General features: G+C 30.0%; 1 protein-coding gene across 4 annotated transcripts in view; it reads right to left on the bottom strand.

Annotated features, from left to right (window-relative positions):
- The window catches only part of LOC134708372 (glycerophosphocholine phosphodiesterase GPCPD1-like), a 39529-nt gene extending 27855 nt beyond the window's left edge, over positions 1–11674 (bottom strand). For all 4 annotated transcript variants that reach the window (XM_063568849.1, XM_063568851.1, XM_063568848.1 and 1 more), the window contains exons 1-10: positions 11498–11674; positions 7576–7907; positions 6805–6968; positions 5329–5385; positions 4526–4677; positions 4240–4317; positions 3779–3889; positions 2251–2404; positions 1750–1885; positions 1101–1155 (exon numbers count right to left, since the gene is read on the bottom strand). In XM_063568849.1, coding sequence (XP_063424919.1) covers positions 1101–1155; positions 1750–1885; positions 2251–2404; positions 3779–3889; positions 4240–4317; positions 4526–4677; positions 5329–5385; positions 6805–6968; positions 7576–7772 — 1104 coding nt within the window. In that variant the 5' untranslated portion in view covers positions 7773–7907; positions 11498–11674. The remainder of the gene's footprint in view (positions 1–1100; positions 1156–1749; positions 1886–2250; positions 2405–3778; positions 3890–4239; positions 4318–4525; positions 4678–5328; positions 5386–6804; positions 6969–7575; positions 7908–11497) is intronic.
- Positions 11675–12288: the final 614 nt, after the last annotated feature.

The following is a 12288-nucleotide window of genomic DNA, read 5'->3' as shown; positions in this document are numbered from 1 at the left end:
CAGACATACACATGTATTTTTCAATCATAAAAGTAAACCTTTAACCCCGAGAAATATATAATCTGTTTCTCTCTAAATTTACAGAAACATTATGTGATAAATTTTTGAAAATTCCGTATATCTCAATCGATTTATGATAGTTCTGTAAACTTCTACATATATTACAATCTGTACCTCAATACAACCGTCCCTCACACTTAACGGATAATACAACGATCAATTAATGATTGAACGTCGCTCACGCATAACGGATTATACAACCGACCTTTTAATAACCGTCGCTCACGCATCACTGGTTCTATCAATGACTCAATACACACCCGTTTTATCGGACAAACGGATAATTCCCTGAGACACGGAAAATCTCCGGAGAACCGCAAAATATTCTGTAAAACGGAAAATCTACGATGAACCTCTATTTTTTATCCGTTCCGCGGAGATTGGCCAAAAAACACCGAATATTTTACAAAAATCGCGGTGATTTTCCAAATGGGTCTGCCAGTGTAGGTTTACTTTAATCTCTAAACTGACCCAAGGCATTTAAAACTAATATTGGCTCAGTAGTTGGACATCTTGCCAAATTAGAACTATGAAGAAAATAAACTATTACTCTTTTAGTTAAACAAAAAAATACCTATTTAAAATAAACTGAAATTTTTTATAAGGCTTAGATATAAATACCAAATAAGTTTGTTTAGCAAGTAAAAAAGCTAGGAAACAAATTATTTTGTTGCAGTTAGAATTTGTTAATAATTTTAGTTAAGATATGGATATGGGTCTTTTTTGTTATTGCTAAGACAGGTAACATTATTTATTAGGAAAAATTTGTAAAACAAAAGGTGAGGGAAATTAATTGCCAGTAGCAGCCATTATGGAAACAAATAATTAGGTTCATTTTCAATCTTAATGTAAAATTTAAAATATCTTCATACCAGAGACTGTCTAACCCACAATTAACATTGGCCATTGTGGGCTGTGGAGCTTCAGAATTTGTTTTGGTTTAAAAAATGTTATTGTTGAATTTTATTTCATTGTTAATATCAAACTACAGAAAATGTACACACAAGACTAGAATATACTGACACATACAGTAAACTTACATGACTGCCAGCTGATTGTAAGGATGTTATAGTATTTTCTCTGATGGCATCTGATCTGTCAAAACAAACAAACAATCTAAGGTTTTCAATAGTCTCATAAAAAAGCAAACATTATGGTATTCAAATAAATAAATAACATTATGGTATTCAAATAAATAAATAACATTATGGTATTCAAATAAATAAATAAATTTCAGTGAAGGGACAATCTATCAAATATTTCCAAAAATAAAAACATTTTTTAAAATATGAATATGATTCCTGCTTTGGCTAGACTGAAACATCATGTCTGGTTCTTTTTTTATTTATTCTATTCTGATGGTAACAGGACAGCTGAATTATGGTTATCCTCGACTTATATGAATCAGGCTTCATATTGGCATTGTTACAAATGAAAATTAAAGAAAATATATTTTTTTTCTATAATGGAATTAATAAACTGAACAATATCAGTCTTTTCACCATTCTTTAGAATGAGAAGAATAAAATAATTTCTATTGAACATAATTAATTTCGTTCTCTGGAAGTTCCTACATGGAGATCTTGGGAGGTGTGCAAGATTAAATAAAATAACAGTGTTAAAAGTCTATTTTTTCCACTTGATATAAATATCTTATTAAAATCTGTTTTTTTTTTCTAATATAATTACTTTTTATGCTTATATGAGGATCCCATTCCCTTATGTCCTATATCTAGTGCAGCTCTTTCAAACTTCCAGTAATTCTGGTATGACACTTCCATTGTCATAGGTAGACCAACCAGTGGTTTAATAAATAAGTAATCCACTACAAATGATAGAACATGCAAATAAGATTTAATATACAAAATTTGAATAAAGTGGATGTATTATTTTTCATATGGTGCCAAATTTGATGGATTTTTTTATGGAATTTTGTGAACCACTTATCTTAAGTCATATGAAACAAGTTTTACGTAGTTATGTTACATATTAACCATATTCTCCCAGATTAAAATGTCGATTAGTACCCATCTATAATATAAAGATGATTTCAGACATCAGAGGAAAAAATATATGAGAGTAGAGTACCGTCACAATAAAGGACCAGAGTGTTTTAATTATCTGTATCCATGGTATTAGTGGTATGTTGGTTTCCATAGCAACATTTATTTAATATGCTTATTATAATACCTTTAATCTGGCCAATAGGTTTATGCTTAAGACCTGTGATTGGTAAGTTTTTAATATCATTGGAGTGTTTCATTTCCATGGGCAACAAATAACTGTAACCAACATGCTTTGGTTCCTTGTCAGGGAATTGCACATAGAAATCAAACTGAAATCCCTGAAATTAAAATAGAAGTAAAAATATTACGCCATCATCACATTTTGCTTAAAAATATAAATATGACTTCCTTTATGGTTAAAATTTATAAACAAAATTATAACACTTTGAAAACTTCCAAGTTGGGTCATGATTTTTGTGTTCCGAGCACTAAGCAAAGTTTCATGACTTCAACCTGGTGCTTTGCTTTTGTGCCAATTGGCATTGCATTTGCGCCATAAAAATCTTTCATTTGCACCAAAAATAAAACCTTTCATTTGCGCTAATAATACAGGTAAATACACGAAAATGGTATAAAAAAATGATTTTCAAAACAGACTTTTTCTATAATGGTTTACTTTTATAATCATGCCTTGGACGGAGAGTTGTCTCATTGGCACTCATGATACCACATCTTCATATATCTATTTAATGATAAAGACAGTTGTTGTTTGCATAAATGGTTTTAAATATGATGAATATGATAAGCTATATACCATATGTGTGATCATAGAAAAACAGGCTTATTTCCTCTGTTTGTCACTGAACTGACAATGTCCATCTTTACACCTCAAACATGAGAACACTTTATAATTCTAAAAATCTCAGTTTTGTATCAAAAATAATTATGAACAAATACATAATAGAAATAATGTAGAAACTAATTTGATCCACGATACAGCAATGAATATTTAATTTTTCCCGTCTATGTTACCTGTATCATCTGTGAAATGATGCAAATGAAATTTTCATATTTTGGTGCAAATAAAATATAACCTTGTGGCACAAATGAAAGATTGGATTTTTTAAAAATTGGCGCAAATGAATTGCGCCCCTTCTACCCCTGTATGCAGATGTTTTTAAAATCGAATAATTAAAATCACATTATTATCCATTCTTGACAAAATCACAATAAAAAATGCATGCAATAATTTCTTAATTTACAGAATCATGAAAGAAATTTACATGTTCAACATAAATGAAGCATGCTTTCAATCAATTATATCTGTGATACCTAATTCAAAGTAGTTATCATTAATTTATAAACTTTTGCAATGTTTTTATTATTACTGCAACAGGAAAGGTTTATAAAATATAAATAAAAGAGGTTGTAATCACTGAAGGGTCAAGATTGCTTTGATTTATAAGTAAGAAGTAAAATTAAATATTGTATTGTATAAAGCATTGGTTGTAGTTGATTCAGCTACATTTCTGGACAAAGAAAGATAGTTCCATTTTTTTTTATTGATATTTTTCGAACAGATATTAGATTCCTGCAACTTTCAAAAGTTATTTAATTTTCTTGACATGTATAACTAATGTTGTATAATGTTCCTTAATTCTTTTAAACATGAATTATAAATAAACCTATGTCAAACCAAAGTTATAACATACCAAGTATTCTGGGTCTATTGTTCTGGCTGAAAATATCATGAAGTCACTGGGACAGTATATTTCTCCATGAGACTCTTGTGCACGAGGTTTTTCCTTTTCATTTTTCAAAGTCTTTAAAAAAAAAACATTGAAAAAAAATCAATATGAGTATGCTAAAAAATTAATATATACTGTACTTTGATAGCTTATTTATTTCTTTCATCAAGAAAGCAATTTACGACATTAAAAGTTCAATGTAGGATAAAAACTTAATTCTTCACTACATCAATGTAGCTAGTGTTTTATTATGAACATCTTTGTAACTTGTTTTTTAAACATAAATGTATATGAGTGGGTTTTTGTAAATAAAGGTAAATACTATAAACATTGGATTATCAGCCCTTAAATATAGTGAACAAATATGCCTATATACTTACAGAAACAAAAACAAAAATTTGTATTCAAATGACCTAAATACTTACAGAAACTAACACTTTAGTAAAAGTCTGTGGAGGCATAGTATGTGGTTGGTAATCATCTTCTTCATCTTCATCTATTGTCTAAAAATAAAATTGGTACTATCAAGATCATCTTCATATTTTAATTCCTGAATGCATGATCATCAAGAGTCATACTAAAAATTTACACAACTTTACAGGAAAAATGTATTTTTGTAATCATAGTAACTGTTATGAAAAATCATATAAATTTTGTAGACTAAATATAGAATATAAACTGCACAACACATATCATTTTAGTTTAACATACATCTCTAAATCGATGGTCTAAAGGAGTACATTTGATACTGTAGCACTGTGTTCTGTGACGAGCTTTCCACATATATATTGGGTTGCTGTGTAGTCGTATGTGTATTTCTGTCTTGTCAATCAGCCAGCCATTTGTCACATACTTATTCTGTCCTGCAAGTAAAAATAAAATAAGATAAAAGGTTTCCAGACTTTTATAGCTGACTATGTGGTATGGGCTTTGCTTATTGTTGAAGGCCGTACGCTGAGCTATAGTTGTTAATGTCTGTGTCATTTTGGTCTATTGTGGACAGTTGTCTCATTGGCAATCATTCCACATCTTCTTTTTTATATACATTGTAGTTGCCTTCAAATGCAACTAACATGAACTATCAGCTATTTTCTGCTCTTTGGTCAGGTTGTTGTCTCTTTAACACATTCCAATTGTACCAGAGGTTTCCTTTCTTTATTTGTTCATTTTTCAATTTCTATGAAATATGCATACTGTTCTATACATTGTATTTAACCTAATTGAATTTATTTTATTTCCTCGAGTCTTAGTAGCTTAGAATGGTCAAGCATCAGATACTGACTCGAAATGAGGCACATGATGATGAATAATGATACTGAAAATGTGTCCGTCAGTTTAGTTTTCTTAAACAAAGATTTTAAGTTGTGGATCAGAACAAATTTTTTAGAGAGAGGTGTAAAAGAAGGAAAGACCTTTCTTTATACAATTGAGTGATTTATCATGTTTATGTTGTTCCTTAACCTAAAGCTTTATCTAATGCACTATGTACTTCAGAATATTATAACTATAAATACCATATTCTCCAAAGGTATCAATCGTATTTTCATATTTTGTAGGTTCATCCATGTACGCTAAAAATAGGAAGAAATGTAAGCATTTTGTGTCAACTGCAGTAATAAAATTTAAAACAGACATAAATAGGAAGACATTATATTACATTATCAAGTGTGGTCAGTTAGGGACGACATAAAAATATCAATGAAGGATAAAAAACTTAATTCAAATAGTTTGGGGTGGGAGGTTAAACTTGCTGCAAGTTTTGTTTATCCTCCATCAATTTTTACATATATCCATATGGGTCAATCAATTTTTCCCAAATTAAGTTAAGAGGGGGGTAGGGGGTCAGTAAAAAAAAACTATCTGAGTTAAGTTTTTTTTATCCTACATTGAACATTCGATGTCCTCCCTTACTGAGTCTGTAGTCATATTATTGACATGCAGATACCATATGAATGTCAAAATCTTCACTGTAAGGATGCAAAAAATAAAATTTGCCATCAATTGATGAGACATTTTGATTTACTCAAATTTGAGTTAAGATTCAAAACTCTGAAAATTGTTAGCCTATCGACACATGGAAAAATTATGTTATCCAAAAGAGTAAAACATGTTCACACAAGAGAAAACATGTTATTTTTTTCAATTTTGTTCATATGCAAAATAATAATAAAAATCTGACCAACTGAGTGGTCAGTTGCTGAATACACAAGGTTCATATCACACCTTCTTTTTTAATATATGTATTTATCAAAGTTGTACAAAATCGAAAACATGTCAAATGTTGTTTGTTTATAGTTAACATGTGTTTGGTTAAATATAGTAAGGTCGGTTCGATTTGGATATTGAGTTCATGCACGAGTGAACTCAGGTGGTCTAAAGTCATTCAAGTCATTGCAGTCATAGTGTACAGTAGCATTTTGCAAAATAAATAATATTATTAATCATATTATTTATTTTCAGATTTGTGGACCACAAGTATGGAGAAACCAGAACAAGCTGATTAATCATGTTAATAGCTATATATTTATATGAACTTTCAACAATATTATACTTATATTTATAATAAAATGTGCACTTGTCTCTGCAAGTGGTATCTCCCATGTAAGAGTTTGTGGTTATTTGATAAATATTTTATGTTCGTTTAAGTTTACGAATTAGAATTTAATTACAAAAACTGAGAGTAAATGAAAATATATTTCTACTGTTGCAAACTTATTTTCAGGTCACTTTTGGTCAAACAGCTTTCACATGTTTTGGTACTTTTACAACCTAAGCTTTAAAAAATATTGCTTTCAGTGTTCCTGATAAAGGTTTATCCAGAAAATGATTAAGATGAGTAAAATGTAGTGTTATTTTTTTTCATTTTTTCGCTTCAACTTCTAAAATGTTTTTTCAATAGACATGATAATATAAGGACAATGTACATGTATTTTAAATCTAAGAACATTAAATTATGCACAACGCAGCATGAACATACAATATATATGTACCTCTAGGAGAGAAAACTCTTTGTCTTATATTAGTTTCCCATTTACTGACATCTACTGTTGTTTCACAGTCCTCACTATCAGATTCAACAATTCTTGCAATAAAGTACCGGTATTTATAATCATGCATCCCATTTGTCAATCTAACTTTTCTTTTCCATATATTCCTGCAATTGTAAACATAAAAATGCATATTAATAAAATAAAAATGTAAGAGAGCAAAAGTTTTCAAATAAAGTCAGAAACCAGTAAAATTAACTGTTTAGGGCTTACATGTATTTGTGTATTCTACCCTAGATAAACATATTAATAAAAGTTATGAATATGCATGGAATACATAGTATATATGTTGCAGTGAATTTACAATCACCTATAAGGGTAGATCTCTGCCACAAACATGACAACGTCATAGAAGCAGATTGAAATCCAGCTGAGAGAAGGACAAACATTTGCTGATGTAAATTTGCAGATCTAACATTGTTTGCCTAAATTTCAAATAAGGTTATTATGAAATATACACCAATACATATTAAATCAGGCCTTTGGTCATGTTGGTTTTCTTGTTTAAATTTTTCACACCTTATGATATCAGGGATAATTTTGCTCACATATCCATACAACATGTACAACAGGAAGTAAATCAGTGCATAATAAAGAAATTGAAATACATTTATGTAAATCTATATACAATATAGTGGAAAAACACTAAAAACTAGAATATTTCAGATATACACTGCATGTATATTTGTACAGGTTCTCCTCTCATATACTTACATTCCATTGGTGTTATTTTTATCATTGCTATCAGCTTTCCTGGAAGGTCTAGGACTTGAAACTCTAGTTAGTTTTACAGCTCGGTGGGGATTCCAGTTCCCCAGCATGTCACAATCACCAATGATACATACTGTTTCTCCTGGATGTGTGTCAGCTCGCACACAAAATGTCACCTCAAAAGTCACGGACATCTGCATGCTGACAATGTATGGTAGTTGATTTCAAATAAAAGCAGGTAGGTTTATATATCTATAATTTTATCCTTTCCTAAAATAAGCGTCTGTTATTTAAATCCATACCAGAACAGGAATGTTTGCATATTGTAAATGTACCTAAAACGAGAAAAAAAAACATGACATTATTCATGATTAAGTAATTACAATGTAACAGGATAAAACACTTACACCTATCTTAATCATGTGTTAATTTTGTGACTGCATGTACATGTTTAAATTTGTACTATTAATTCTTAGTATACATTTTGGGTTTTACTAAACATGTATATAGCTAGCAGGACAGAAAACCTGTTTAAAATAGTCTAAAACTTATGTCTCCCCTTCATCTCATCATTCTCATGGACTTAAATTAATTAAGTAAGTAACAAGAATGTGTCCATAGAACACTGATGCCCCAATCGCACTATTATTTTATATGTTCAGTGGACCATGAAATTGGGGTCAAAAAGTTAATTTGGCATTAAAATTAGAAAGGTTATACTATAAGGAACATGTATTGTAAGTTTCAAGTTGATTGGACTTCAACTTGATCAAAAAACAACTCGACAAAACACTTTTACCTGGAGCAGAACAGACAGACAAGCTAACAAACAGACGAAACGGAAGCGCAGACCAAGAAAACATTATGCCCATAAATGGGGCATAAAAATAGGCAAAACCAACACATTTATATATGTGATTTTGAGTACATGATATGCATGTTTTTGAGGTCTAAATCTTTCATGTCCATGTTCTGCATTACATGATAATTTGCATCCTGCGCAGGTATACAATTTTCAGAAAAAAATCAAACATTTACTTTTCATTACAAATTTTATTAATAACCTTCAGTAGTTGTTACTTTAACATATTGTAGAAAAAATCGTTCCAAAAAATCAATTTGTGTTGGCCCCAGGTGACTTTTAAAATGTAGATATCATTGAAAAAGCTTCAAATTATCTCCCTTTAGTGCAAAAATGCCATTTTTTGACATCAAATTAAATTATCTTTTTTAAATCATTGGTGACCTATATTTCTTATTGTTGTTTTCGAATAAGCTGTTCATAAACTGAATAATTGTAAAATTTAAGCGATTTCTGTAATTTAGTTCTTTTTTAATTTCGATATTAACGCTTTTTCTCCTATTAGTTCAACAGAAAAAAAAGGACAGTTTAAAACAAAAATGATGCTTCTTTCGAGGCAGATTGTGAGCATAAATAAACAGTGACCCCAATTTTTTATTTCATTTTTCTACTGAGTATAAAATAAAGTTCATTTATAGAAAAATATAGCGAAATCCTATATTCAAAAAAAATAAATGATTTTGACCCCTTTTAAAAGAGTTATTACTTGAAAAATATTATTCATAAACAGAAAAATGGCAATCCCATGATATTATCTTAATATTTAGGGAAATTAGAAGACTCCACTTACCTGCCTAAGTCAAATTACTGGTTTCTTTTTAAAAACAATGAATTTTATTAAGACATACACTATTCCTTAAAACCAAGAACATGTTTGTAAACCTGATTTTCCTTAACAATAAAATAAAATGCATTAAAGGAATAAACCGGTTTATTCTGGCTAATTCAACATTCTGAAGGTTATCATGTTTATAGGTAAAATATTAAGAAATTCATGTTGGAGTTCCCATAATTATTGTGTATACATAGAACAAATGTTGGATTATGTATCTTGTAACAGCACATAACTAATTTATCAAGGTTACCATGGTTACATGTAATCCAGGTATAATTTGTTAAAATTGAAGAGAGGGAAATTCCGAATACTTTATATATTAATGTCCCAAATGGAGAGTACTGATTGTAATTTTAAGATAAAAATATTAAGGTGTGTATAATCAGGATAATGTACATGTGTCCAAGGTAAATAAATGTGTTTGACAAATTTTGAATTTAAATATTGTAATTTTATTGTTTGATGCTTAACATTCATGACATTAAATTTTTAAACTTAACAAAAGGAATAACACAACATTTGTAGTTGTATAAAAAATGTACATCTAGCTAAAAATTAAAATTAATAAGCCAATTTAAAAAAAGTTAGTTCCATGAAAGGGATTTAATAAGTAGCCTTGTATCATGTGTATCAATACTTACATCATTTGTACATGACCATGATAACTTCAGCAGCTTTAAACATGTTATGACAGATTGTTTTGTTTTTAGGCCAACTAAAATTAATTAGTAGATTTTCATCCAAATTTTTGAAAAAAATGGGGCGGGTGGGAGGATTTTATTTTTAAAATTTTATTTCAAATAAAACCATCGTCTCAAGTTCTTCATACCGCGGGGTATAAACTAGTGGAAAACAAGCTTGTATAATGTATATACATGCTGTATAAGGAATCCTACACTATTTTTCAAACTCTTAAATAAAAATCCCTGTTTGGCAACCATTGTTATACATGTAATTGCCGCTTTAGAAAACTATTTATAGTATACATCAAAAAGAAGAGAAATTATCTCTTAAGTTGGACTATACCTACACCAAATTTATTTTGTTTTCTAAGCAATGGTTTGTTGTCCCCATAAAATCAATAAAATGTATACAACTCAAGTATATTATGAGTACAGAATGAAATGTAAACTCAGCGTTGTAAACACGAACTTAACAAAAAAGTAGTTGTTGTTTAATGACTAAATTGAGGGTATTGGGACAGTTACAGAGGGTGTTTGCTGTTTTTCAACAAAAACAATAGCCATGGGTATTATAATTCAAATGCGTGTTTGTCGACTTTTTTTCTCAATATACCATGATATACAGTCATAAATCAAACAAGTTCATGAAGTTCGTGCTTGTGTCAATTCTTTAATCTAGTCATGTTTTTTGTACCAATTTGTTCTATGATTCTTGCGCTTTGGATATCATTCACAGTCCAAATTTCCTGACACAAAGTCATTGTATAAATAAAGAAGAAACACGGTTTTCAATTCACTTGTGACTTCTGCCGCAATTTGCATTCAAGGACAAGGCGTTTTACTCGTAACTCGAATATCTCATGCCCTTCTCGTTATCAATCTCTATTCTTGGTAGATGATGTTGTCATTATAGAGCAGCAGAATATGTCGACTTAATCATTTTCGTTAGATTACTCAAAGAAATACAAAACGAAATTTCAAACAGGAAGTTTTGAATGAAAAGAAGTTATCGATGGTTCTCATGAACAAAATCCGGACATCGTATTTTTGTTAAATAAAAAAAATCGGGGCGGGACGATTTCAGAGGTGCGGGCGGGGATGAAAATCTAGCAATTAATTTTAATTGGCCTTATATCATTTCAATAATTATCTGAATTTAAATTTCTTATGCCTATGCATGTACTGGTTTGTCAATCTTCTAATTTGTGTATATATTGCAACACTTGCAGCATGCAGCGCCACTGATTTCTCAGGATCATATTATTATACATGAACATAATGTCTGTTAATTTAGTTAAAAAGGTGTGATATTCATTTTCAATTTGGAATTGAGAACCCCCTGACTACGGGTATGCCCCGACATATATAGGTATAGTAGATCTTGCCATGAATAGAAAACATGTGCCTGTGACTGGGTTATACAGCCAAGGATAATATTCTGTTAAGTAAATAAAATTATAAACTGATAGATCCTTCATGTCCCTTGCCCTTGATGCCATACGCACAGCCACAGGTTACAAATTATTTTAAAAAAAATTAAATTACCAATTCGTAGTATATTCTTTTATAATTTGACATTATCATGTTCTTTCTCTATTGTGTAGTATTTGAGGATTTAGGAAGATAATTTTGATTTGATGTTGGCCCGTGGCCATTTGCATGAAGATGACTGGTTCCCAAAAAACAAAATATTTCTGTTATGTTATGAACATCATGATCTTATTGTCAATGAGGAACCAGTAGTAGAAACAAGAATAATAACTCTAAAATAGAAGGAAGAAGTTTCGGCCTCGACAAGTTTCGGCCTACTTTGTCACATTCACATTCTGATAATTAGACACTGTATTTTAGAAAAAAGAAAGCTTAGAGCTAATAGGTAGACTATCTATATATTGTTCATTTATCATGTCAAAATTTAATTATTGTCCTGTAATATGGCACTTCTTTGGTGATTGTAATACCAGAAAAATAGAGAAAATACAAGATCGTGCCCTAAGATTTATATACATTTGTATGAAGACTATTGTAGTACTTATCAACAACTGTTAATTAAATCAAAATTACCAGGTTTATAAATCAGAAGAATTACGTTATGATAGCAATAGAGGTGTATGAAATGTATCATGAATAAACAATGTCCATTATATCTACATTATAGGATTAAACACATTTTTTCTAGAGGTTATTGATGTGTAAACCGGGACGGTTAACTCACAAACTGAATAAAAGTCCGAAACATTTTATTTTTTTGTTTGAATCAGAGTGATCCTTTACAAAGTATGATTTATCCCTCCCTAAGACAAGATACTTGTGTCAACGTTGGCCAGTCTTTTTTA

This window comes from Mytilus trossulus, chromosome 2 (assembly GCF_036588685.1).
Source record: "Mytilus trossulus isolate FHL-02 chromosome 2, PNRI_Mtr1.1.1.hap1, whole genome shotgun sequence".
Classification (NCBI taxonomy): Eukaryota; Metazoa; Mollusca; class Bivalvia; order Mytilida; family Mytilidae; genus Mytilus; species Mytilus trossulus.
The sequence above is the reverse complement of the archived record's forward strand: the minus strand, read 5'-3'. Positions and strand labels throughout refer to the sequence as shown.